The sequence below is a fragment of the Canis lupus genome, chromosome 3 (genome assembly GCF_011100685.1).
Source record: "Canis lupus familiaris isolate Mischka breed German Shepherd chromosome 3, alternate assembly UU_Cfam_GSD_1.0, whole genome shotgun sequence".
In the NCBI taxonomy this organism is placed as follows: domain Eukaryota; kingdom Metazoa; phylum Chordata; class Mammalia; order Carnivora; family Canidae; genus Canis; species Canis lupus.
Genome location: NC_049224.1, coordinates 58,674,838 through 58,702,141, shown reverse-complemented (window position 1 = coordinate 58,702,141; position 27,304 = coordinate 58,674,838). Strand labels below are relative to the sequence as shown.

Below are 27,304 nucleotides of genomic sequence, written 5' to 3'. Positions count from 1 at the left end.
ACAGGCCCTGGGTGGGGCTGGCTTTGAGTCCCACACTGGCCAGGGCAGCCTCGCGAAGAGGGCTCGTCCCAAGGAGCCAGGTATCTCCTCGGTCTGTACTACTGCTGGCTCAGCATCTCCTGAATCTTCAGATCATCCTTTTTAAGGTGGGGAAACTGAGGCCCAGAGAGGTGAAGCCACTTGCCCCAGGGTACACAACACGCCTTCCAAGCCAACCAGCTCTCCCAGCCATCCCCTCTCATCTCAGACCCATATGTGCGTCCGAGGCCAATAAGTGAGTCCTTACTAAGTGCTTTCTACCTACTAGTTGCAGGTTTTCATGCTTTAGCTCTGCTGGGGGGCCCTGCGGTCACCCCAGAGTCCAGTTTCCCTGGAAATAGAGACCCAAAGGAGAAGTGCAAAGAGGATCTGAACCCTGATCCGTCTAAGGTCCAGAGTCTAAGCTCATCACCCCTGGCCTCTCCTGCCTCCCTCCAGCCAGTTACTGCAATGCTGAGCCTTGGTGTTCCCGTCTGCAGCACGGTCAACACTGGGGACTCTGCTAGCCTCCGGGGTGCCCCTCTGAGTGACCAGGATGGCCCTGGATATGCTGGGCATGGCTTCTATGGGGACGCTTTGGAGCCCAGGAGGCTGGCACAGAGCCAGGCTCTCCATGGTAGGCTGACTCTGCTCAGGGCACCCAGGCCCACCCATCCCTACTGCCCCCAGACCCGCACTCACACAGGCTGTGTGCACTGCCGCTCAGCACTCTGCACACCCACGCCACAGCTCCGCGAGCAGATGGACCAGGGGCTCCAGCCAGACCAGCCACCATCCACAGCCTCAGGCCGGAAGCCCACAGGAACGCACTCCCCATTCAGACACCACTAAGACAGATGGGGGTAGGGAAATACCACCCAGTCATCCTTGCCCCAGTGGGACTGAGGAGTCAGGAGGCCCCCTCTCAGTCGTCCAAGACTCAGGCCCCACGGTGGAGCAGAGCAGGGAATAAAGGGAGCCCGTGACTTTCTGGTGGGGCCGCTGCACCACCTCCTCTCTGCAGACACGGGGAGGGCTAGAGAGAGTAGGGGAGGCTGGGGGAGGCTGGGGCTCTGCTAGGAGCTTAAGCTGGTCTGAACCCAGGCGGCCTCCAGAGCATGGGCACAACGGGAGCTCAACCTCTCCCCACCCACCTGCCTCCACAGCAGAGGCTGCGGCACCCCTACCTTGCTCTCCCCACACCTGGTTCCATCCACGGCTGCATCCAGCTTGGAGTGACAGGTGGTCCCCACAGAGCACCAGAGAGTGTGGCACACGTTCTGCAAGGCGGAAGACATGGGCCATACTCTCACCCCTCCCTGGTGCTTTGGGGAGGGGATGGGAGTGGGGGTTGCAGATGGGACTCCCAGAAGGCCCCTCCCATCTTTTCCCAACTGTGTGGTGCTGGGGGTGCCCAGCCCTGGGGCTTGCTGCTCTGACCTGTCTCCAGGCTCACCTACTCTCAAATCAGCCCTGCCCAGTTGCCTAGAAAGATACCTACCCACCTCGGGCTTGGGGAGTCCGTAACAGGACGATGGCCTTCACTTTGGGCAATTTCCCCAGGTCTATGGTCCCCCTCAGGTCTATAATCACACATGTCTATGGTCCCCCCCAGGTCTACGATCTTCCCTAGGTCTACAGTTTCCCCATGTCTAGGGTCCCCTCTGAGTCTATGGTCTCCCCCAAGTCTATATGCAGCGTAGGTTTTGTTTTGTCTCATAACCTGGCCTTGGGAGGTGAGGGGCTCCACCCAGAATTCAGACCTGGGTCTGTGGCCACCCAGCCACAGCTGATCCCACAGCCACGGTGTCTCCCAGTATCCTGTATGGCCAAGCTCAGGCCAGCGGCTGCTGTAGGCTGGGGAGGCAGCCCCCACCCCATGCCCATCCCACACTCACGTCCATGTCTTCACAGAAGGCAGAGTAGGCCCCGTATTGGAGGCGGCACTGGTGGCCCACATCGTAGAGGACCCCGGGGGGCACAGAGGGGAAGTCAATGACATCCTTGGTGGGAGTGTCATCTAAGCACAGGCCCCAACCCCGGCTGCAGGGAAGGGAGGAGGAGAAAAGGGGGCATAAAACACTAAACCTTGCAAGCAAAAGGCAGCCTTCTTGCTTATCCCAGTTCACCCTCCAACCCCCAACCTAGCATCTGGGGCCCTCTCACTCTCCCCTTCACCTCCAGGCACTCTAGCTCACTAAACAACTCACCCCCCTCCTGGGGCCACACATTTGCATAAGCTGCTGGCTCCACCTGCAGTGCTCTGCACACACTACCATGAACTCTGCCCCAGAGACCCATCCCAAGGGCACCGCCAGGGAAGCCTCCCCTACGCCCAGCCCTCCCCTGGCCCTGCTGCTCTGAGTTCCTGCAGCCTCCACCCCCGCCCCAGATCTGGAGAGCATCACTTCACAGCTGATACAGCAGTGTGCCTCTGTGGGCCCCACCCTAGGCTGAGATCTGGGGTCTCTGTGGGGGACACGCTGGGCCAGGGACATGCTGGGCTGGGGATAGCGCTGCCACCCTATCACTTCCTCATTCACTCCTGTCTGCCCTCTGCCAGCCTTCCCTGGCAGTGCAGGGGACCCAGGCTGCCCAGACGCCACAGCAGCAGGCAGGGAACACGGATGCAGGAGGGCCCTGGGGAGGGCATCCCAGGCTGGGCTTGGCCCTTCTCTGCCAGCGCATCTGTCCATGGGCCCTTTGTGCACAGCTGTGGCCTCTGGGGGCCAGTGTCTATCCCAACACCATTGCCAGGCCCTGCACATTGACCAACCAGCCCAGGGCTCACTGCTGTCCTGCAGGGGTCAGACAAGTGTCTAGGGACCTCCCTTAGGGCAGCAATGGCTGGTGAGAGCTGAGATTGGGGGTGATGGGTAGTTGGCCCAGGCAGCAAGGAGAGGGTGGGGAGAAACCCTCCAGTTTTCCAGGCTGGGGTGCTAGAGGGTGGCTGGTACAAGGTTGGGGGCCAGATGAGCAGAGGGTCAGAAGGACAGAGGTGATGGGCACTGGGCTCTGACAGGAAGGGACAGAGGACACACCACAAGACAGACTGGAAGAAGACAGAGTAGTCCACCACATCAGTCAGGGCGGGAGGTAGGGGGCAACGCTGGGGGCAGTCAGCCTCTGAGGGAGGCTGTGGGGCCCAGGGTGGGGTGGATGGTCTGTGGGGTTGCCTAGGGCCACTTGCCCCACCCAGAGCTGCAGGGAACACAGCCTCTGAGACTAGACTCCTGCTGAGGGCCCTGGGGACCCCTCTGCCCAAATCACCCCGACCACCTATGCTGGTGGAAACCAGACCCCCTAAAGCGGGTGTCAGCAAATGAGCAGCTCTGGGACCCATCCTTTTGCCCCAGATGATCATGGGCCAGGTCCTTGGTTGCTCCTCAACCACCTGGGAGGAAGACCCTATGCCTCTCCCTGCACACGCAGGCCTGAGGCAGGACACCCCTTGCCCTGGGTCCCACCAGCGAACACTAATGGTTGGGATCTAATGCCAGACTCAGGCTGCTGGGGGCCCCGCATATCCCTTGCTGGGTGGCCCCAGTGAAGGCCCGTCCATCTACAGACCTGACCTCAATACTTCACCCCAGTGTAAGTTCAAAAGCACAGCAGCTGAGTCCTGGCAGAAAGGCGCCTGCTGATGGCTGGCCTGGCCCTTGGGGCCAAGTGTCAGCTGGGGTGAGGATGGGGGGCAGGGTCAGCCCAACCCTGGGGCTCCTTCTGTCCTGCAATTCAAGACAGGGGCTGGGGAGGCTCGCCCACCCCTCTGCCTCAGACCCCGCCTGGGGGCTCCTCCAACTTGGGGTCTGATGGCCTCTTCTGGCTTTGTCTCCTGGCTGGAACTTGCCATGTGTCATGTCCTGTGGGCCGGGCAGTTGGAGTGACAGAAGCCTCTCTGGTCCATCCTATATGTGTGTGACAGGTTGGGGGTATGGGGGGAGGGGTCCTCCAGACCTCCCACCAGAATCAGGGCCATATTCAGGCCCACGTGCTGATGGAACGTCAGCATCCGAGTTCTAGTCTCTGCCTCCGTGCGGCCCTGGGCCATCCCTCCTGCTTCTGAGGACTTAACTACCAGAGGCTGAGGAGCCTGAGGGAACCCAAGCTTGGAGGTATAAATAGCAGCACGTACTTGGGAAAGGCCCTTCCTTCCTGTGGCTGGCTCACTGCCGGGCTCCTCACCCCGCTGACACACACCAGAGCTGCGTGCAGGGCAAGCGAGGTGGCCCGGGAGCGCTCCTGAGCCTCCCCCAAGGCCAGGGAATACCAGCTGACCCCAGTGGGCACCGTCTATGCGTCCTGTTCATCCTGCTCCGACCCAGTGGGGAGACGGAGGGTGAGGCGCCGGAGGACAGGCTGGCACCCCCACCCTGCAGCCTGAGTGTGACCCCCAGAACCCTCCGCTGCAGGCTGGCTCTCTCTGACCTTTGCCCCCACACGGCCCGTCTCAGGGCCCAGGCTCCCAAGGCCCCGGCTGGCTCAGGCTCCAGCCTGCTCTTCCCACCCTCGCCCTAGGCCCCGAGCCAAGTCCCTCGTGCATTCCAGCCACTGAAACAGCACAGAGACCCTGTGTGTGTGTCTGTCACGGAGGCAGCAGGGTGCGGGGCAGCTCCCTGGGTGGGGACAGCTGGGAACAGGTCCCGGGGGTGTTGGGGCAGATCATCTTCCAACCCAGTCCCTTCCTCTCTGCCCCCATCTGGGGCAGGAGACACGCCCTGGGGATTCTTTTCAGGCCCACTTTACATGCCCAGGCTACGGCCCTGGTTCAGGTCTGTTTCATCTGTGGCTCAGTAGCGATAACAGGCACACAGCTCTGAATGTGAACCATTCCATCAGCGATATACTGAACCCGGACAGCCACCCGTGAGGCAGGCCCGTCAGGAGCCCCGTGGGACGTGTCTGCCAACACAGGCAAAAGCCAAGCAGAGTCCAGGCCTTAACTATCACCCGCAACTCATCTCTTCCCCTGCCCCCCTGCCCCCTGCCATCCCTCCACTGTCAGAGGCCAGAGCTGCTGCTCACACCCACAGTGACGCACCCGTGTCCCCACTTACACCCCGCAGTAAGGGACTTCTAGAAGACCCATGGCAGATGAACTCCCCACCTGCTCAGAATCCCCCTAGGATGACAGGAAAAGAACAGGGCATAAGTCCTCAGGGATAAGGAACCAGGGGGAGGTGATGGCAGACAAAAAGTCAGCAAAACCCCAGGAGCTGGGAAGCAGATGGTCAACCAGTGGCAAACCTGGTCAGAGCAGCGAGAGCTGAAAGCCATGTCCTACATGGAAGAACCACCCAGAAGCAGAGCCTGAGAAAGGCTCAGGCTCCAGTCCCAGGGAGCCATGGAGGCCAGGGCTCCAGTGGGATGGAGGACCAGAGGCATCAGCTCCCACATTCGCTCCCCGTTCTGTGTGGCCAGGTGATGACCACCTCCCTGCCTGCAGAGAGCCAAGGGTCACTCCTGAAGAGGGTGAACAAAAGGATCTGGCCCCCGAAGACCTACGGAAGGATCTATAGAGAAGGGAAAAATGTAAGTCTCCACAAGGAAGGGTGGAGATCGCCAAGCCGCTTCCACACGCAGGTGCCATAATGCCTAACACCTCCCAGGACAACAGGAGAGTTCCTCTCTGGGGAAATGGAACCACACCAGAAATGAGCCTCGTGCAGATATCTGAACACCTCCCAGAGATACAGCCCCTCCCCAAAAGCCTGCCTGCTTCACAAGCCTCCCAACTCCCAGGCACCCCAACGTGAAGTATTTTTTTTTAATTAAGGAAAAAAAATTTTAATTAAAAAAAATAATAAAATTGAGGAAAGGGAGCACGTAGGTAGCTCAGTCATTTAACTATCTGCCATCAGCTCAGGTCATGATCTCAGGGTTCTGGGATCTAGTCCTGCATCAGGACTTCTCCCTTTGCCTATGTCTCTGCTTCTCTCTGTGTATCTCTCATGAATAAATAAATAAAATTTAAAAAATAATAAAACAGATAAATAGGGGCACCTGGGTGGCTCAGTCCATTAAGTGTGTGCCTTTGGTTTGGATCATGATCTGGGGGTCCTGGGATGGAGCCTCACATTGGGCTCCCTGCTCAGCGGGGAGCCTGCTTCTTCCTTTGCTTATGTCTCTGCTTCTCTCTATCTCTCAAGAAGAAATAAATAAAATCTTTAAAAAAAATCAGAAAGAAATAGAAAATTTAAACAGATCAATTACCAGGAATGAAATAGAATCAATAATCAAAAACTCCCAACAAAAAAAAAGTTCAGGACCAGATGGCTTCACAGGTGGATTCTGCCAAACTTTTAAAGAAGAGTCAATACCTACTCTTCTCAAACTCTTTCAAAAAAGAGAAAAGGAAGGAAACTTCCAAATTCATTCCGTGAGGTATTACCTGATACCGAAACCAGACAAAGACCTCACTAAACAAAATAATTACAGGCCAATAACCCTGATGAACACAGATACATAAATTCTCAATAAAATACCACTAAACCAGATCTGACAATATATTATAAAATAACTCACCAAGATCAAGTGGGATTTATTCCTGGGTTGCAAGGTTCATAAATCATTCAAGACAATACATCACATAAGAGAAAGGATAAAAACCATATGATCCTTCCAAAAGACATAGAAAAACCATTTGACAAAGTACCACATCTACTCATGATAAAAAGCCTTAACAAAGTAGGTTTTGATTAGCGGGGATATACCTCAACATAATAAAGTCCACATATGAAAAATCCACAGCCAACATCATACTTAATGATAAAACACTGAGAACTTTTCCTCTAAGATCAGGAAAAAAGACAAAAATGTCCACTCTCACCACTTTTACAAAACATAGTTACTGGAAGTACTAGCCATAGCAATCAGACAAGAAAAAGAAATAAAAGGCATCCCAATAGGCAAGCAAGAAGTAAAACCTTCACTATTTGCAGATGACACGATACTATATAGAGAAAACCCTCAAGACTCCACCAAAAAACTATGAAAACTGATAAATGTATTCAGTAAATCTAATGACACAAAATCAAGATACATAAATCCACTGTATTTCTATACACTAATAGTGAAGCAGCAAAAGAGAAACTAAGAAAACAATCCGATTTACAATTACACCAAAACTGATAAAGTACCTGGGAATAAACTTAACCAAGGAGGAAAAAGACCTGTACTCTGAAAACTATAAAATACTGATGGAAAAAAATTTGAAGAGGACACAAGGAAATACTCCATACTCATGGATTAGAGCAAAAATTATTGAAATGTCCACAGTATCCAAAGCAATCTACAGATTTAATGCAATGCCTATCAAAACACCAACAGCATTTTCCACAGAGTTAGAACAATTTGCAGGGAACCACAAAAGACCCCAAATAGCCAAAGCAATCTTGAGAAAGCTGGAGGCATCACAATTCCAGATTTCAAAATATACTACAAAGCTGTAGGAATAAAAAAAAATATGGTACTGGCACAAAAACAGACATGCAGATCAACGGAATAGGATAGAAAGTCCAGAAACAAGCCCATAATTATATGATCAATTAATCTTCGACAAAGGAGGCAAGAATATGCAATGGGAAAAAGACAGTTTCTTCTGTCTTCAACAAGTGGTGCTGGGAAAACTGTACAGCCACATGCAGAATGAAACTGGACCACTTTCTTACACCATACATAAGCATAAACTAAAAATGGACTAAGGACCTAAACATGAGACCCGAAACTATAAAAATCCAAGAGAGCACAGCCAGTAATTTCTCTGACATCAGCTGTAACAACTTTTCTCTAGCTATGTCTCCTGTGGTAAGAGGAACAAACGCAAAAATCATCTATTGGGACTATATCAAAATAAAAAGCTTCTTGGGATGCCTGGGTGGTTCAGCAGTTGAGTGTCTGCCTTCGGCTCAGGGCATGATCCTGGAGCCCCAGGATCGAGTCCCACATCAGGCTCCCTGCATGGAGCCTGCCTCTCCCTCTGCCTGTGTCTCTGCCTCTCTCTCACTGTCTCTCATGAATAAATAAATAAAATCTTTTTTTAAAAAGCTTCTGCACAGCAAAGGAAGTAATCAACAAAACTAAAAGGCAGCCTATGGAATGGGAGAAGATATTTACAAACAATACATCCAGTAAAGGGTTAGTAACCAAAATATATAAAGAGCTGATACAACTCAACACCCAAAACAAATAATCCAACTAAAAACAGGGGGAAGACAGAACAAACATTTCTCCAGACAAGACACGCAGATGGCCAACAGACACATGAAAAAATTCTCAACATCACTGATCATCAGGGAAACAGAAATCAAAACAACGAGATACCACTTCACACCTGTCAGAATGGCTAAAATTAACAAGACCGGAAACAATACGTTGGTGAGGATGTGAAGAAAGGGGAATCTTCTTATACCATTGGTGGAAATGCAAGCTGGTGCAGTCATTCTGGAAAACACTGTGGAGGTTCCTCAAAAAATTAAAAATAGAACTACCTTATGATCCAGTAATTGCACTACTAGGTATCAGCCAAAGCATACAAAACTACTAATTTGAATGAGTCCATGCACTCCAATGTGTATAGCAGCATTATTTACAATAGCCAAGATATGGAAGCAGTCCCAGGGTCCATGGATTGATGAAAGGATAAAGAAGATGTGGTGTATACACAATGAAATATCACTCAGCCATCAGAAAGAATGACATCTCGCCATTTGCAACGGCGTGGATGGAGCTAGAGGGTGTTATGCTACACGAAATAAGTCAGAGAAAGACAAACAACATATGATTTCACTCACATGTGGAATTTAAGAAACAAAACAGATGAACAAAAGGGAAAAAAAGAGGGTGGGGCAAACCAAGAAACAGACTCTTAACTCTAGAGAACACATTCTAGTCACCAGCAGCGAGGTGGGGGGTTGGGGGAACAGGTGATGGGGATGGAGGAGGGCACCTGTCACAATGAACACTTGGCAGTGTAGGCAAGTACTGAATCACTGAATTGTACACCTGAAATTAATATTACGCTGTATGTCAACTCTACGGGAATCAACATAAAACAATCAAAAAAAGAAAAATGCCCCCCAAGTACCCTCCGAAACAAAGACAGATCAAGGCATGTAATTGCAAAATTTCCAATCACCAAAAGAGAAAAGAGAAAGAAAAGTTTGCAGATGTTGCAGGAAGGCTTGGGAATGAGACTGTAATGGGACTTCTCAGGGGCAATGTTAGCAGCTAGCGGAAGATGGGGAAAAGCCTTTGAAACACTGCGGGTGACTTCTGGCTGGAAGGTGATATCAAATCAAACTACCCATCAGGTGTGAGGGCAGAAAAAGATGCTTTTGAACAAGCTAACCCCTTACCTCCCTGCACCTTTTCTCAGAAAGCTACTCGAGGATGTGCTCCACCAAAACAGAGCAGCACCCCACCCCACCCCAGGATTGGTAGCGGACCATCCCTTAGGCAATGTTAGCACAGCTCTAGAAAGTACCCAGTCTACACTGCAACAGGGTGCAGAGGCCACACTGTCTGCTGGAACCAAAACTCGCTTCAAATGGGGAAAGAAGGGGCACGTGGGTGGCTGAGTGGTTGAGCATCTGCCTTTGGCTCAGGTCATGATCCCAGAGTCCCGGGATGGAGTCCCACACCGGGCTCCCTGCATGGAGCCTGCTTCTCCCTCTGCCTGTGTCTCTGCCTCTCTCTCTCTCTCTGTGTCTCTTATGAATAAATAAATAAAATCTTTAAAAAAAAAACGTGGAAAGAAGGCAATGATATGTCGAGAAACACGAGGAGCCCAGAAGCTGCATCTGCCCTTCCTTATTGGCATCACTTCCCCGTCTCAGCCAAGCACACGCTGGAAGAGAGGAGGCAGAGGGGATGTGGTGCAGCCCCCAGACCCTTTCCCTTCAGACTTCTTGGCTGGCAAGCCGAGGGCCGGAGTGTTGGCAGAAGGCACACATATCAGGAAGTGGAATAAAACCCATCCAGTTACTTTTGTGCAGATATCCACTGTTCACGGGAGCTATGAATATGCACTGCGGCACTTTAGTGATTCACATAGGAGGTCACCGCTCTCATATTTGCACTTATAACCAGCGCAGCACAAAATAAAATCAGTGGTAAAATTTGTGCTGATAATTTAAATGTTTCTTTGCTTAGAACATTTAATAGCAAAGAAAAAACACCGTAGCAAATCAAAAGGATGTGAAAGAAAGGGAAAGCTTTAGTGTCAGCATCATTGATGGTGCTTTTCCCTGGACTCTGCTGGTCAAGCGGCCAGTCCTGTGCCCTGTCTGCTCTCCTTCCCATCCCAAACCCAAGGTTCGCATCTCCATCGGACCCATGGCCCCCGCAACCCCACTCTTTCCCTTTCTCCCGACAGGTGTCAGCTCCTTTGTGTCCCAGCCACCTCCCACTCCATAGGAACACCACTCCTCTCCTTTCTGCATATGTGTCCGCTCCCGCTGTCAGAGACACAGCTCAGGTGGTCTCTCTTTCCAGCCCAGTGGGACTGGCCTCTCCTCCACCTGCTGCCCTCAGTGCTTCCCTCCACCTGCTGACCACCTCTACCCACTGACCCCAGCTCTACCTGCTGACCACCCCCACCCGCTGGCCCCCAGCTCCACCTGCTGACCACCCCCACCCACAGGCCCCCAGCTCCACTTGCTGACCACCCCCACCTGTTGGCCCCCAACTCCACCTGCAATACCTCCCTCCACCTGCTGAACACTCCCAACTGCTGACCACCCTCACCCAGTGGCCCCCGGCTCCACCTGCTGACCATCCCCCCACTAGCCCCCCAGCTCCACCTGCTGACCACCCCCACCCACTGGCCCCCAGCTCCACCTGCTGACCACCCCCACCTGTTGGCCCCCAACTCCACCTGCAGTACCCATGCTTCCCTTCACCTCGCCCCAGAATGCCAGCCCAGCACACCCTCCCACCCGGGGTGGGCCTTACTCCAGGAACCTGGTGATGTACTCTCGGCTGCAACGGGACCAGGTGAGGGGGACAGTGTCGTACAGGAGCTGTGGAGACATGATGAAAGGCCGTTTCGCAATGGGCTCGCAGTCATTGCCGCTTCCGTCATGCTGAATGCCAAAGCTGCGTGAGAGCACAGGCCCCAGGGGCGAGTGAGCCGAGGGAAGCCGCCAGCCCGCCCCTTCCCGCAGGCCTGCTGGCACGAATCCACCAAACCCTCAAACTGCTGTGTGGCCACAGGAAGGCTGAGCCCTCTGGAAGCCTCCGCCTCCCTGACCTAAGATGTGTTGGGACCTCTGTACTCCCTGGGCCCTCCTCCAGGGACAGGTTGCTCGAGCCTGATGAGCACCTACAGGGGTGAGCCAGGTGGCACGGTGGGGACCGCAGCCCCTGCACCCTCCGTGGCCCCTAGAACAGCCTGACGGGTCCTCAGCCTGAGGCTATGCACTGCAGTGAGGGGCATCTGAGCCGCCCTGTCATAGAAAAGTTCTCAAGAGGGCATCCTCGGGAAGGAGACAAGAAATGCTATTTACTCAGCACGTATAACGTGCTGGGCGCCGTGCTGTGCACTCACAGAAACCCCATCTTGCTCAGTCCTCAGAACTGCCCAGGGGGGCTCAGAGAGGCGCAGGGAACATAGCCCAGGAATGGCAGATGTGGGGCAGAGTGCTCATTCCACCACCACGGTGGCTTGCCTGCATGAGCCCAAGCCCCTGAAAGCAGACCTGCCTGTGGCGCACCGGCATCGGTTCCTGACCGTCTGAACAGCCTGGGCATAGCCAGCCGAGGGCATGGGCCACACGGAGACCCAGGAGCCATCACTGAATCCAAGCCCCTGCTCACCGGGGAGCAGAGGTCCAGAGAGGACAGAGCACTGGGCTGGGGTCACAGAGCAGTTGGGAATTCAGGTGTGCCGGGACCAAGGGTCAACATGCAAGCACGAGAACAGTGTGCAGGGGCAGCTGATGCCCTGTGCTGATGACTCTGGCCAGCTCAACGCCACTAGAAATGAGACTCTGAGCCAGCCCCAGAGGTACCGGGCCGGCCTCTCCCCCACCGGACAGAGAGCAGCCCGGCTGTGTGGTGGGGACAGTGCAGGCACAGCGCATGGCCAGGTGGGGGGGCGGGCTGCCTTCCTCTGACCGCTGCCCGCTGCCCCCGAGTGGAGAGGTGAAGCTGGCATGCCAGAGCGGCTGTGGCAGCGGGAGGAGTACCTGTGTCCAAGCTCGTGGGCCACGGTGAAGGCCAGGGGCAGGCCCGTGTCCTCGTTGATGTTACAGCTGCGGTGTGGCTGGCACATGCCCGCCACGTGGGACAGGCCCAAGGTCTCGCAGGGCCGGTTCATGGCTGCACACAGGTCCTTCCTGCGTGGGCAGAGAGCAGCCCTCAGCCCAGCGCCAGGCCCACCTGAGCAGAGAGGCCCCAGAGCAGGAGGGCATGAGGACAGCAGCCCCCCTCCCACCCAGACATACTGCTAGCACAGCTGCACCTGGGAGGCGGTGCCCTCCTGCACATGGGACACCTGCTGGGGCCGGGGGTGGGGTGGGGACAGACCTGAGCACAGTTGTGGTTACTGCCCCAGTGAGGGGGCTGCGCGGAGCCTTTGGGGCCCTGGGTAGCTCAGCTGGCTGAGTGTCTGGGTCTTGGTTTCAGCTCAGGTCATGATCTCAGGATGGTGAGATCAAGCCCCATGTTAGGCTTCACGCTGGGGGAATCTGTTTGGGATCCTCTCTCTCCCTCTCTCTTTGCACCACCCCTCACCAGCTCTAAAATAAATAAATACATCTTTAAAGAAAAAAAACCACCTCCAAACAGATCTGCAGTTGTCCAAGGTGGGGCAAGGATGGGGCCGGGGCCGAGGAGGGCGGCTTTGGCTGTGAGACTGCAGCCTGAGAGCTCCTTCTAATGGGCCTGCCCTGGATCCAGCCCGCAGGGTAGATGCCGGGACTCACACGTGTGACAAACGTGCATGAAGCACACATATACACAAACCCAGCTGGACAAACCCAACCCGGGGAAACCCGTGCCCGTGCCCTGGTCAGAGTGTTGCACTCTATGATGTCCAGCACGAGCCCTGGGAAGGATGGGCGAAGGCGTGCCTGTGGTTTCTGAGGGTTCTAGGAGAATCCATGACTATTTCAACAAGATCTCCCCGAGTGCTGAGGAATCCAGTCTCCAGCCAAAGCCAGTAAACTGCCCCCACACAGCGCCTCGGGGGCCAGCTGCTCCGTCCTGAGGCTCAGGGAGCTCCCACTCCGGCCTGGGCCCCACACCCCCTGGGCCCTGCACCCCCGCGGCTGGTGACACCTGGTGAGCAGGATGGCGGTGTCGTGGTGCAGTGGGTGGGCGTCCCCCTTCATGTTGATGCTCTTCTGCCACTTGCAGAAGCTCCGCAGAGTATTGTCTGCATGGTGGGTGATCTTCAGGTCATCCTGGGGGCAGAGAGAACAACCACAGCCAGGCTCGTGGCCCCGGTCCAGCCTCCAGTCTGACCACCCCCCCGCCTGACAGGCACATCCTGGGAGCACCTGAGAGAGGGCCAGCCGGGGCCTGGGGGTGGGAGGGGCACAGCTCGGGCCAAGGAGGCTCGCTGTGCCCTACCATACAGGGCAGCTCAGGTGATGGGGATGGGGCGGCTCTGGCAGTCAATGCCCATCCCGAGACAGCCTGGGGCCATGCGACCTCTCACCTCCTCATCCTCTAGCAGGACCAGGCGCACGATGGTGATGTGGATGGGGTTCCCAATGCTGGGGTCGTGAAACAGGCCGGCCACCTGCCCGAGAGATGGGGTTAGGCTGTTGCCCTGGACAGAGAAGGTCTGGACAGCCAGCACTGACCCATGCAAAGGCATGCACACCCCTGCTCACACACAGGGGGCTCACCTAGCGCATGTGGGCTGCACTCAGGACGTGCACAGGCACACACACACATGAACGTCCTCACCCCTGCATGCAGGCTTCCCCAAACGGGCGACAACAGAGTCTGCACGTAAGGCTTTCCCAGCCTGAGCACCAGCTTGGGATCTGCTTCCCCGACTCATTCTTCCAAACGCTGGCCTCTCAGCCCTCCCAGGGCCCTGCTTTGTCTACTGTCTTGGCCTGGGACAGCCTGCAGCCCCCTCATGCCTGGGGGATGCCAAGACCAGCACCCCAGGGCTGAGTCCTCCCATGGGGCTGGAGACCTGGGCAGAGCCTAGAGAGGCATGAGGGCAGGCACGGGCCCCCAGGGTCTCCCCTCTGCCCTGCTAGCCCTGGGGCGAAGGTGCCAGGTGTGCACATCTCTCCAGGGTATCATGGCTCCATAGGGGTGCCCCACTCAGTCCCAAGAGAGAAGGCCACCCCAAAGATGGCAGGTGCATCAATATGTGGGGGAGTGGGCAGAGAAAGCCATCTTCTCTTTGAGAGTGCCCTGAGAACAAGAGAGAGGCCAGTCCACGGGTGGGGTCAGGTGGCAGGTTCCTGGCAGGACAGGCAGTCATGGGTTTGCTTCTAGCAAGTCCACCAAGAAAAATAATATCTAAACGGGAATGGATAAGACACACACCAGCAAGAGGGCACCAACAGGGAGGAGCTGCACTTTGAGAAGCAAGGTCAGGAGCCTGGGGGCCCCCGTGTGCCGCCGCCTCCCCCCCATCAAGCAGGCCTGCCTCCTCGAGGTGCCCAGCATCCCCATCTGGGCAGCCCTGGGGGTCTCCTGGCAGTGTCCCCATGCACCCTGCCCACCTACACCTTTGCAGCACCTGCCACTGAAACACAAGCCAATCACACTGCACCCTTGCTTCAAACGGTAAGCGGGTCTTCCCATCCACAAGGTGAAGACAAAGTCCCAGTCCTGACCCCACGATGACCACCTCTGCTGTCCTCACTCCCTGGTTCCGACCACTCTGGTTCACTCTCAGAATCCCTTGAGCCTCTGTACTGCAGGGCCTTTGCAGATGCTGTGCCCTCAGCCTGGAATACTCTTCGTCTCATCTTTGCTCAGTCACATCCTGCCCTCTCTCCAGCTCTCAGCCCTCCAGCATATGCCTGGGGGGCCCTCCTTCCACCCGAAACCCCCAAAGCACCACAAATCTGTCCTTCCTAGCAGCCCCTCTGCTGACCTGTGTGCTCCTGAGGACGACGGTTTCATTACTGTCACACGCAGGCCATGTCTGGGGGCTCCCTCTGACAGCCCAGCAACACATCTAGTACCCGGCACATGATGGGCACTCAAGAACTATCTGCTGAATGAATCCATTTGGGGGACTTGCCACGTATCGTCAATGGATCGTCTCATTTTAAAGTAGCGGAAAATGAGAGTTGGATTAAGAGAATAAGTCTTTCCTAGACTACGGACAGGTGCATTTGGCAGGAGGTCCCAGCAAAGTGGCTCTGGGGGTAGGGAGTGCCTGAGTATCTGCTGACACCTGTCCCGACAACTGGCCCCCCGTACCCTGACTTAGGGCCGGGGGCAGCTCCAGCCACACCAAGTCCCTCCCTTAGCACGTATAACACCCCTGCCCCCAAGAAGTACAGAGACCAAGCAGACCCTGGGAGGCTCTGGAGGGAGGCAGAGTCCTCACTGGTTGACCTGCTCGCTCAACCGGAGGGTGCCTGTCAGTGGCCTGAGGTCCGTGTGGGGGTCACCACTGGATAAACGATCCCCAGGAAGCCCAGCTCTGTTCTGCCACAGGCCCAGACAGCAGCCTGGGTGTGCAACATTGTGAAAGATCTGGGGGTGACAGGTGACCACCAGCTTCCAGCAGGCGGACAGTACAACACGAGCCACTCAGAAAGGGCCAGTGACCTGAGACAGCATACACAGGATGAGAGGTGCAAACCAGGCAGGTGGGGAACCTGTCTTGTGATGCCTAGTGGACACCCCCGAGCTCCCAGGCACAGATAGGGTCTGGCCCAGAGAGGACACTGCAAACGGGCCTGTCAGAGGCCCCAGCAGAGGGAGGCTGCCCTGCAGGTGGCTGTGGGGCTAGAGGGCAGGTGCTGTAGCAGCCACCCCAGTAGCATCAGACACAAGCCAAGCCCAACAGGAATAGTCCCTGTACTGGGCATCCTACCTGCAACATCTCGATTGATTGTCCTACTTCTAAGGTGGGTGTAAGCGTCCCCATTTATTATGCATCCCCCTCTGTTGCTGAGGCTCCAAGAGACAGTTAATTTGGGACCAGAACCAGGTTTGACCCAAAGCCCCTGCTCTTCCTTTCTAACTTGGGAAAATACCTTCTGTTTAGTTTTAGGAATTCTCAGTGCTTATTAGCTCTGAAGGCTCTGACAAGTCCTGCAGTAAACAAGTCTGTTCTTTTTTGTTAAACCCTTGTTGCCAAACTTCTTCAACGGTAGCATCTTTTTTCACAGAATATTTTTTAGCATCCCTTGGAACAAGTCCTCCCTGGAACCTTCTTGGAGAAACGTTACAACAAGGCAGAGTTTCCCAAGCAAGGGATCCTGTTCTTGCCCATCCATCACCTAATCCTGGGTGGAGCCGGCACTCAGCACATCGGTGTTAAGTGAACAAGCATTTGCTCCAGAGGGACAAAGGGGGTAAGCTCTCCCAGCTCCACTGTCCATCCCCCACCGTTCTAGCAGGCTCTGGCCACCACTGCTCCCTGGCTGCCTGCCTTGGGGCAGAGAAGACCAAGTGGGCTTTGGAGGCAGACAGATCTAAGCTCCACCCCCAGCTTTGCCACTAACCTGCTGTGTGACCATGAACAAATCCCCAGGCCTCTCTGAACCTCTGTTCCCTCCTCTAGAAAATGAGGGTGAGGCTGAGGCAAGGCAGTAGTAACTGGGGACACTGGACAAGCAGGTCCTTCTCAGAGGCTCTCCACATGCCACCCTTTGTCCCTGCCCCCTCCCCCTCCCCACCGCCTCCCCAGGTATCTGGCACTGGCTTACAGGTAGCCCCACTCTGTGCTGACCAATACTGGACTTGCCAGCTCGGGAAAGCCAGATATAGTCCAGAGTCAGGGAACAAGCGTGCCAGACCACTCCTCAAGGATGGGGCTCACAAGGTGAATACATGGGTCCTGGGCATCTGGACAGGAAGGCAGGTAGAGGCCAGGCCCTGGGCTCATTGACTGACCCCTGACCCAGCTTGGCTCTGGCCAAGCTCCCTGGCCTCTATCAGGCTGAGCCCTGAGAAGAGAGGACGACGACCTTGTGGCCTGGGAACCTGGCCTTGCTCATCTTCCCCCAGAGGGGCCAGGCCCTGCTGTCCGGCAATGGTCTCCCCAAGCCCTGGCCTTTAGTGGTTCCCCTCGCTGGGCAGACAAGGTCACACTGAGGCTTGGCTGGGCCTTTGAGGTCTCAAGTCCCAGATAGGAGGCTGTGGCTTTTATTCCATGAGGAGCAAGGAGCCTGACAAGGGTGGTTACTGTCGGGCAGGAGGCTGGCCCAGAGCAGAGCTTGCTGATGAGGTTGTGGGAGTGCAGGGGGCATGGGCAGAGACCCCTCCTGTTCTGAGCCCTCATCACAGCTGGATGACCTCTGGGGGCACTTCTCCCAGAGCTGGGGGAGGGGAGGGGCAGGCAGGGGCAAGCATCACAGGCTCTGGCCCTGGCACAGCCCTGAGACGCAGCCCTCCAAAGCACACACCCTCACTCACCCAGGAGGGTGGGGCTGTGCAGTGGCCAGGCCCAGATTCTTCCTCTCACGGGGCGGCCACAGGGACAGAGTGGCTCGAGCTGCAACCCATTCCAGGGGTCACCAGCTCCAGGAAGCCACAAAGCACCAAGGAGAGAGGGGGCCTGGGCTCCCACCCGCTCTGTCCTGCCTCGCAGTGTGACCTGAGCAAGTCACTCACCCTCTCAGGGCCCTTTTCTCAACTGGCACATGGGCCCAGGTCAGCAGGACCGGCCCCTCGGCTACTATCCTCATCCCCAGTTCACAGATGAGCAAAGCTGAGGCTCAGACAGGTCAAGTGTCGCCTGAGGTCAGCAGCTGGTGGGCTGAGAAACTGAACAGACCCTTTGAACTCTCACAAATGCTGGTGTCGCAGGCCCAGGCTGCTCTCGCTGAGCACCTGTGTATCCCCAGCGCCCACAAGTCCCAGCACAAAGGAGGAAGATGCGTAACCGATATGAATGATCCAACCTGTCTAGGGGCTTCCCCAGGTAGGTACAGGACGGTGGTTGCCCCCCACCCCGCTCTGCCCCCCTGCACTGCCCCCCCACAGGCCAGCAGAGCCAGCAGGGCCACCACCTCGCGCCTCGCCCGCCTCCCACCTGCCCAGGCCTGGTGTCCAGCTGCCACCTCACCATGTTCATGATGGTCAGCACGTAGCTCTCGACCTGCGGCTGCCCATGGTACTCCACCATTTTGGCGTCGGCTACCACCAGGGTCTCCACCCACTTCTCTCTGCTGACCGAGCGCTGACTGAGACGCCTGGGCCGCTGCCGCCGCCACTGCTGCCGCTGCTCCCACCGCTCCCGCCGCGCCTCCACCTGCGTGGATGCTGTGGGCCCAGGTGGTGGGGTTAGCAGCCTGGGGGTTAGCGGCTGGCCGAGGGTGCATCTCAAGGCCCCCGCTCAGCAGCTCACTTGGGGCCGAGGGAACAGTGCGGGGTCAGAGCAAGCTGCCAGGACACCCACTGTGGCTCTGCCCCAGACCTGGGCTGTGTGACCCTGCTCTGGTCACGTCCCTCCTCTGACCCGGAGCATCCCCGACTATAAACAGCAATCAGCCAAGGAGCCTCAGAGGATGCCCTTGGGGTGCAATGAAACAGTAGATGTGAACAAGGAGCTCCTGGGCCCCATCTCCAGTGTTGCTCCCTGTCCCCTGGGGTTGGCAGATCCCCACACAGGTGGACCCCAGGGCCCTGCCTGGGAGGCCATCCCCACTGGAGGCCTGTTCCCCTGTCTAAGCCACCCCAGACAGAAGCCAGGAAGACTGGGGCCCAGAAGCCCAACTCTGGATACTGTTCCCATGAATAAAGTCACTGAGCTATGGCAGCTTCTGAGGCTGGCATGCTGGCCAAGCAGCCCCCAGACCCCTGCGGCCCTTCGTGGGCAGCTCCTCATCTGGACTGGCCAGCAATGTGGCTCTGCAGAAGAGGTGCTGGTGCTATGTCTCCAGTAACAGAGCTCACCTATTCTGGGCTGGGGCCAGAGCAGGGAATGGAGGGACGTTCCTGGCTAGCTGCTCTGATGGCCCGGCCACCCAAGGAAGAATGGCCAACAGAGCTGCAGGTGTGGTAGGCAGTGAGTAAGGCAGAGGCAGAGGCCTCAGGCCTGTGGCGCATGTGGAAGGCATGGGCTATGGTGATATGTCTGCATCCCTTTGGTCTGAGGGGAGCTGGACATGGAGATGTTGATGAGAGAAGCTTCTGGAAAGGAGCCCAATGCCTGCAGCCCTTTCCCCAGAGCTGGCAGCAGAGGCACATACCTTGTACTCCACAGGTGCCTGCGGCCCTGGAACCACCCAGTGCTGCTTCCCTCTCAGAAGCCTGGCGCTTGTAGACCACATGCGGCTGGGCATGGCCGGGCCGGGCTGGGACACCCTCTAGGGGCTCGATGAAGTAGTCCTCATTGGAAAGCTGGAACACACCTTTCTGGGAAGAAGCGCCAGGGTCACATGGAAAGGCTGCAGTGGGTTCCTCCGCCCCACGGTCCCTGAGGCCCCACGCTCTCAGTGCCTCTGACCAACCCCCAATACATGTGCTTTCACCCCTCTGGGCCTCTGCTCACTCTGTTCCTTCTGCCCTGCATGGCCTTCCCGGCCATTTCACACGGCCCAAGGCCTCAGGGCAGAGCTCAGAAGCTAGTACTCTCAGGAGGATGCTCCACATGTCTGCTTTACCCTCCCCCTCTCCATGCACACCCAGTTAGGAGCAGGAAATGCAGCCACGCTAAATCTAGGATGGCATCTTCAACATGGTTCCAGATGGCTGCCTTGAGTCAGGCAGCGGGGCATCCAGACCATCTTCCCTCTTCTCAGCATGCCAGCCATTGTGTCCTCTTGCCCCTGGCCTGCGTCCCGATCTCCCTGAGGTGATGAATCACTCCAAATGCAGCCCTGCCCACACCCAAGCCACTGAGATGCCCACAGTCACCAGGACATTCTACTGCCCGGGCCTGCCAGAGCAGGGAAGCAGGCAGGGGCATCTCGGGCACATCCTCTGGCGTGCAGAGGCCAGGGCAGGGGGGCCTGGGGAGGCATCTTTGGGTAGCCCACCACCTCCAGAGGAAGCCCAGCCCTCTGGGGGGAGGGTCTTGCCTCCTCTGCAGCTCCCTCTTTGCACCAAGTGTACCCCTTGGGCTGCACAAGGCTGGGAGCCCCGAGGGCCAGAAAGTGCAGCACCAGCAGCAAGGACCCTGGGCAAGGTTCCCACTGAGCCTTCTGCTCATCTGTAAACGGGAACGACACCAATATGCACAGCTGCTGCAGACTCAACAAGATGACCATATGAGAGGACAGGCCCCGGCTCTCAGAGGTCTGGATGTCCTGCAGCAGTGGTCCTGCTACAGCCTGTGGCTTCTTGGGCGCGCTCTGAGCTGAGGGCCCTCCTGGGACCGGTAGACGGCTGACCCACTGACCATGTACACGTTCCTCCCCCTCTACGGTTCCCACACTTGCATCCCCAGAAAGGGGAGGGCATATCTGGTCACCTGGCCAGGAGCAGAGGGATCCCTGTGCTGCTTGAGGTGGGAGCCGTGCCAACCCAAGCAGAGGGAGGCAATCAAGGCTGCAGCATAGCCAGCATCACCTCCACCCGGGGCAGGGTGGCTGAGGCTCTCGGGAAGGAAAGGTAAAGGCGAGGCTGCCCCACTGAGAACAAAGGCATAACCCACGCTCCCCAGGACGGACAGCTGCGCTGTGTTAGGAGTGACCTGGTCTACAGGGTGATTCTCAAAGAGCCCTCTCTGCACCTGCAACTTCCACACTGGGAAACGCTCAGAGATGCTGGCCTGGGAGCATCACCCACCCCATCCTAGCACAGTGTTAACAAGCGTGCTTCTGGCTCAAGTTCGAAGACTGCCACCCTGGGGGACAGGAACCCCCCACCGTACAGCTGCACCCCCCACCCCGCTCCGTGAGTCCCCTGGGGTGCGGGGCACTCACCAGCCCGTCGCAGGCGCTGATGGCCGCCAGGCCGCCCTCCAGCTCCGGGTCCTGCACCTCGCCGAGCAGGTGGCAGGCGGGCGCCTGGGCATGGATGTGCGTGCTCCCCAGGTCGCCGCGCCGCCGCGTCTCACTCACGTAGCCGGGCGCCAGCAGGTGCCTGTTGGCCGTCAGGTTGAAGCGCAGCTCGCGCCCGCGGTACTGCAGCTCGTAGAAGGTCGGTGCAGCGCGGGGTGCGGACCCGTCCCGCTTGCGCAGTGCGCGCGGCCACAGCTCATAGGACAGGAAGGAGCCCCCCGCGTCCACGCGCACGGGGTGCACGACGTCCAGCGCCACGCGGCCATCCACGTCGCGGCCTGCGGGGAGAGGGCGGCCGGCGACCGACCCGGCGTGAAGAGGCGGCGGTGCGAGCCGAACCCCGCCTCCCCAGGCCCACTTCTCTGCCCTGTTACCCCATAACCCCCAGCCGGCCCCTCCCAGAGGCTGCTTGCAGCACAGCGGCCAGAGGGAGCCACCCCACAGCGGTGGATGGAGGCCCCCACTCCTGCCCAGGCCACATCACAGAGAAAGGCAAACCTCTGGCCACAGCCAGGGAGGCCCCGGGCAAGGTCACTCAAGGTTATCTGCTACACCTGCTGAGTTCCTGCCACTCAGCCCACTGGGCTTCCTGCGGCTCCTCAAAAAGCCACACCTGCTCTGGCCTGCGATTCTGTGCTCCTGCCCCCCAGCCGAGTGCCACCCCGCGAGGCCAAACCCTCACCTCCCTCCAGTCCCGCTCAGAGGGCTCACTGGCCTCCTCTGACCACTATATCTTCAAATGACAACTCCCTGGCTCCCTGTCCTTCTTCCCTGCTGTATTCCTCCCCATAGCACGACTGACACACTATGTGGCTTAGCATTTTAATTATTTTCTCCATTTGTCTATTTTCTTCCAATGTAAACCCCAGGAGGATGAGAATCTTTGGTCTTTGTTGAAGACTCTACCTGTCAGAACAGTGCCTTAGCGCTCTAGGTAGTTAAGACTTGGCAGTTTCTCGAGAAATATCAGATCTGTAGAATGGGGATAATTGCTTGTGCTCTTAGTGAAAGAGCCCATCCACCCACGGCAGTGCACGGCTTGCTGACCGCGCGTGTGGGCCATTATGATTATTAGGGTGGACTGTATAGCCTGGTGGATTTTTAAATGTGCTCTCAGGGTCCACGGTGGGGTAGGTGTCCTGCCCCTGGGAGATTGAGAAGGACCATCCAGATGTGAGGCCCCCACTCCAGCTGAGCAACTCTGGGTTATTTGTGTTACATGCAAGGGTCCATTTGAAGAGAAGGTTCTAGGCCTGGACAAAACCTGCAGCCCTGTGCTCAGGCCCTGGAGGCTGTTAGAATCCCTCTCAGAGTCTTCTCAGAGCAAGACTCTTAACTAACCTCTTTCGTTGAGGAGCCCTTCTCAGAATGACATTCTCGAATGCATAAGATAAAATGCAAACGAGTGCCAAGGAAATGGATTATACTGAAACACAGTCATCAAAATTGTTTTGGAAGTGGGATATACACTTAAGCGCTCCTTTATGAACGTGTTTAAAAAGACCTAAGGGCAAATTTAACCATTACAGTAATTTTGCAGTAGTGATGAGCAGTGATTTGATTTGAGATAGAAAAATAGTTTGGGGGACCCCTGGGTGGCTCAGTGGTTGAGCGTCAGCCTTCAGCTCAGGGCGTGATCCTGGGACTCCAGGATCGAGTCCCACATCGGGCTGCCCGCAAGGAGCCTGCCTCTCCCTCTGCCTGTCTCTCTGCATCTCTCATGAATGAATGAATGAATGAATGAATGAATGAATAAAAATCTTTATTAAAAAATGGTTTGGTTTTCTAGCTCGGTAACAAAGTCACAGATGCTCCTAATGCTATTGTAGTTTGGTGCTAACATGCAAAATTGAAGGAAATGCTAACTTAGAAGTAAAAGAACTTAAAGACGTAATATCTTCCCATCAGAGTTTATGGATCCTCTAAATTTTGCCCACGTCCCTGGGGCTGTGGAGTCCAGGGGAGGACACCCGTGGGAAAATCTGCAGGCTGCAGGCTCAGAGAGGAACACAGCCGGCCTCGAGCCACAAAGCGAGAGTAGCAGATTGGGCTCCAAGTCCCCCGGGAACATCGTTCTGCATTCTCAGCAGCCCGTTCCTTGCTAGGCCTGTTTCCTCATCGCTCACATAAAGGAGTTGCACCAGATTAAGTGTTTCAAACTTCTTTAGCCACCAGATCTACTCTTCAAAAGAAATCTTGTATGGACACATACACATCAGAACAGCACTACTGTGGGGGTGGGGGAGGGTTGTCCCAGGGATCCTGGTGCTGATGCTCTTGTCTCCTTTCCCTCTGCAGTCCCCAGGCTCTGGGGAGCACTTAGGAAACTGGCCCATCTGAGGTCTTTCTGCCCAAGGTCCTGCCCTGATGAACCAGATACAGGCCCAGCTCTCCCAAATCCTGGCTGCTCGGGACAATGACCCCTGGGGCCATAGAAATGTCTGGGCACCCTGCAAATGCCCCCCAGGCTTTCTCTGTGGCTGAAAGGGCAGCCCAGCCCAGTCCAGCCCCAAGCTCCATCCTGGCCAGGCTGCAGAAACCAACTGGCCATCTCCTGCCAAACCACGTGCAGCGTGCCCTGCACACACCAGTGGTGTGCTCCTGCCAAGGACATGCCCGAATGCCCCAGCCGCCTGGTGGGCAGCCCACAGGGTGCCGTCCAGGAGGATACTCAGTGAGGGGCAGACGGGCAGGGTCACTCTGTGTGGTTCTGGGCAAAGGTTCCCTCTCCCAGTCTCCGGAGGACACAAGTACAAGGATTTTCCAGGCTTCTTGGGGAAGAATTTGTTAAAATCAAATTCCCAGAGCCATTGCAGACCCACTGATTCAGCATCTCCAGGAAATGGGACTGGGAAGCTGTGTTTTTTGCCAAGGGCCTCAGGGGACTGTGATCATCAGGGAAGTCCGGAAATCCTCCTCAGAGAGTGAACTTGGCCGAGCATCAGCAGTACCTGGAGGAGAGCTCTGAAAGGCTACAGAGGCTGAGAACACAGCCCACAGATGGATTCCATAGACCCAGGGCTCTGGGGCCCCAGAATCTGCATTTTCCATATTTTCCTAAGCCTCACAGGGACTCAGACTGGACTGTTTCCGAGGCTGACCTTTGGAAGCCAGTGGGCAGGCTGGTTCAAGGAGGCTCCTTGCTCTGACGTCCTAATGAGGGTATTTGGGATTACAGCTCCACAATCACTGCCTGCAGATTTGGTTTTTGTCAGTTTATTGATCTTGTTTGTTCGTTTCAACTTGCACAAATATTGAAAAATATTTAATCAGTTGCCTCCGGTTTAAAAATTACATGATCTGGGCAGCCCCAGTGGCACAGCGGTTTAGCACCGCCTGCAGCCCAGGGTGTGATCCTGGGGACCGGGGATAGAGTCCCACATCGGGCTCCTTGCATGGAGCCTGCTTCTCCCTCTGCCTGTGTCTCTGCCTCTCTCTCTCTCTCTCTCTCTCTGTCTCATGAATAAATAAAATCTTAAAAATAAATAAATAAATACAAATAAAAATTACATGATCTTATCCAAAAATTTCAATTTTCAGCTTTCTCCGAAAAGCCTTATCATTCATACATGTCAGACCTCAATCTCCACCCAGCAGAAGTGGCTGCGGTAGAGCAAGGAGCCCCTGGGAGAGGGCCTGTACTCCACCCTGGCTGCCCCCCACCCCCTCCCACCCCCCGCCCAGTCCCCACGGCTCCCTCTTCTATTCCCAACTGCCACTGACTGCCTCCTAGTTATGCTGTCTTTCAGTGACTAAAGAACTGAATTTCTAACAGAAATGGAGAAACAGGAGATGGGCCACCTGCCAGGCTTGTTCACCCATGTTGCTGCCCTGGGGGACGGCACCTGATGTGTCACACTGGGCTACTGATTGTGAGGGAGTGGTAGTTGCTCCGAAGTCCAGGAAAATGTATGAGACACCATCCTTCCCTTCAAAACAGGGAACTGGTGTCGGGCACTCCTGACCCTGATGCCTGGCCCAGGACTGAGTGGTCCAGCTGGGGAGGGGATGTCACACAGATAGGCTGAGGTTAAGAAAAGCCTCATCAGGGAGGGTGCTGTGTGCAGTCCTCTGACTCCGGAGGGTCCCGTGGCAGACACCAGGTGATGGACCCTGCCGGGTGATGGGCCCCAGGAGGACTAGATGCTGTAGGCTCAGGCAACGCCCACGTCTTGTAAAACAAGACCATGGAGTGATGAAATAAGGCATTGTCAGGAATGTGGGCTTGGAACACAGAAAAGTTTGGGGGCAGTCGCTGGATGGTCGCTGAGCCTCTGTGAGCCTCTGTGTCCCCACCCACAGGGGGAACCCTGGTCAGGGGACAGAAGCCCCGGGGGGAGGGAGCATAGGACAAGAAGCCTATGGGATAAGTCAGCAGCTGCATCCCAAGGCTCTGTCTTAAGTACCACCCGTGGTTCCTGGGCCTGGGCCATCCCAGGTACCTCCCTGAAGGTAAGGGCATGCAGGTGCCCACCTGCCTGTGGCGCCCAGTGTCCTGAGCAACAGGGGCTGCGTGGCAACAGCAGTGTCTTTAGCACATAGGGTGGGAATCGGGGGTACGAATGCGATGGGGGAATCAGAACTACTGGGGAGAAATGGCCCACTCTAAACAGGTGTCCCTGGGGAGGGATCCACGGCCCCCGGGGATAGAGGGTCTTGCTGAAAATCCTGCTCTAGACCTTGTGCAAATCACAAGACCGAAGTTCAGAATGAGTTATAAAGAAGCTGCCTATTAAGCTCAGAAATGTGACGGAAATGCAGGTAAAAGGCACGAGGATCCGTGTGTTCTGGAGCCAGGCCGCCCGGCTTGCGTCTCATCTCTGCCGCCCGAAGCTGTTAGCCTGCAGGCAGGTTACTCAACCCCTTGGAGTCTGTGCTCCATCTCTAACTCAGGCGCAAGAATCACCGCACCTGCCCCTCCGGGTGTGTGAGCTAAACAAGCTCCCACGTAGGTGCTGAGCACAGGAACACAGCACACAGCACGGGAGAGCTAAGTTACAACAGAAAAGTAGCCAGAGAGGTTCTAAAGTAGATTCTACAGTTTCCTAAAAGCCTGTTTTATCTCTTTGCCCAAAGGCTTAAGAAGATGCTTTTTAATCAAAAAAAGGAAACTAAAGACTTGGAGAAAGTTATCACTTCGCTGCAATAATTTTATTTTCTTGTTTTGCTCTGCACTAATCTTTTTGTAACATATTGTTTTGCCATTAAAATATTTTATGATGGGGGCTGAGTGAGTTACAAAGCAAACAACCCTTTCCCTGTCTCTACAGCTGACCCCTGGTAGAGACTTGGTAGCTGAGACTCTCATCCCCCGCCCCAGGGCTGGCAAGCCGTAGAGGTGTGTGGGCACCACAGGGCTGAGAGGCTGGATGGTGCGGGCGCTGTTCAGCAGGACCATGCTGCTTGGCGGCCCAGCGGTTGTGCCAAGTCAGGTGCTCTGTTCTGAATGGACTGAGCCCCTGCCACGCTGGGTGTTAAATACTTTCAATATCACCACTGGGTGACAAAACCGTCACTTTGCAGCTTCTACCAGAGAAATGCCGTCAGGTCTTTACCCTCACCTCTCTATCAAAAACCAGAGTAACAGTCCAGCCCTTCAAATGACCTGACCCGAAGCTCATGACAAAGAGGAAAAATAACCGGGGTGTGAGAGTGCATGAGTGTGCGAGACATGCCATCCTCCTAGAATTGGCATTCATGTGCCCAGCATGCACACAGGGCTCACATGTGCAATTCAGTGTTTAGTGGGAGGGTACACCACCCCAGTCCCATCAACCCCAAAACGTCTCTTGATGTGTCACAGGAGGAAAAGTCAGGATACACTTTCCTAAAAGGGAGCTCATAATATGCCCTTTTGGTCTCAAGGAAGGTAGTTCAGTGGGTAGAGACCCCGGTCTAGGACTCCCAAGGCAGCTCCAGAGAAAATGATAACAGCTGTGCAGTCTGGGGTCAGGATGGGGTAGCCCCGTCTTGTCTACCTATGGGGGCTCGAGAAGACCTTCCAGCGGGAAGGGGGCAGGTTACATGGAAGAGGGTACCTGCCCTGCCTCATCTGCCAAATGGAGGTTGTCCAAACCACAGGACTCACCAAGGCCTCCCTAGTCTTCCTGGGTCTCTGTGGCAGATTACTGAAAATGACCTCCCAGTGGCAGTCACTCTACTCTGTGCTAAGCTACTGA

At 55.9% G+C, this 27,304-nt stretch overlaps 1 protein-coding gene across 1 annotated transcript in view; it reads right to left on the bottom strand.

Moving 5' to 3' along the window:
- Positions 1-26,523, bottom strand: part of ADAMTS7 (ADAM metallopeptidase with thrombospondin type 1 motif 7) — a 39,149-nt gene extending 12,626 nt beyond the window's left edge. Inside the window, exons 1-11 of the mRNA XM_038533690.1 lie at positions 26,394-26,523; positions 21,048-21,403; positions 19,371-19,536; positions 18,245-18,441; positions 13,682-13,765; positions 13,300-13,424; positions 12,207-12,356; positions 10,972-11,115; positions 1,917-2,061; positions 1,206-1,298; positions 721-866 (exon numbers count right to left, since the gene is read on the bottom strand). Coding sequence (XP_038389618.1) covers positions 721-866; positions 1,206-1,298; positions 1,917-2,061; positions 10,972-11,115; positions 12,207-12,356; positions 13,300-13,424; positions 13,682-13,765; positions 18,245-18,441; positions 19,371-19,536; positions 21,048-21,403; positions 26,394-26,523 — 1,736 coding nt within the window. The remainder of the gene's footprint in view (positions 1-720; positions 867-1,205; positions 1,299-1,916; positions 2,062-10,971; positions 11,116-12,206; positions 12,357-13,299; positions 13,425-13,681; positions 13,766-18,244; positions 18,442-19,370; positions 19,537-21,047; positions 21,404-26,393) is intronic.
- Positions 26,524-27,304: the final 781 nt, after the last annotated feature.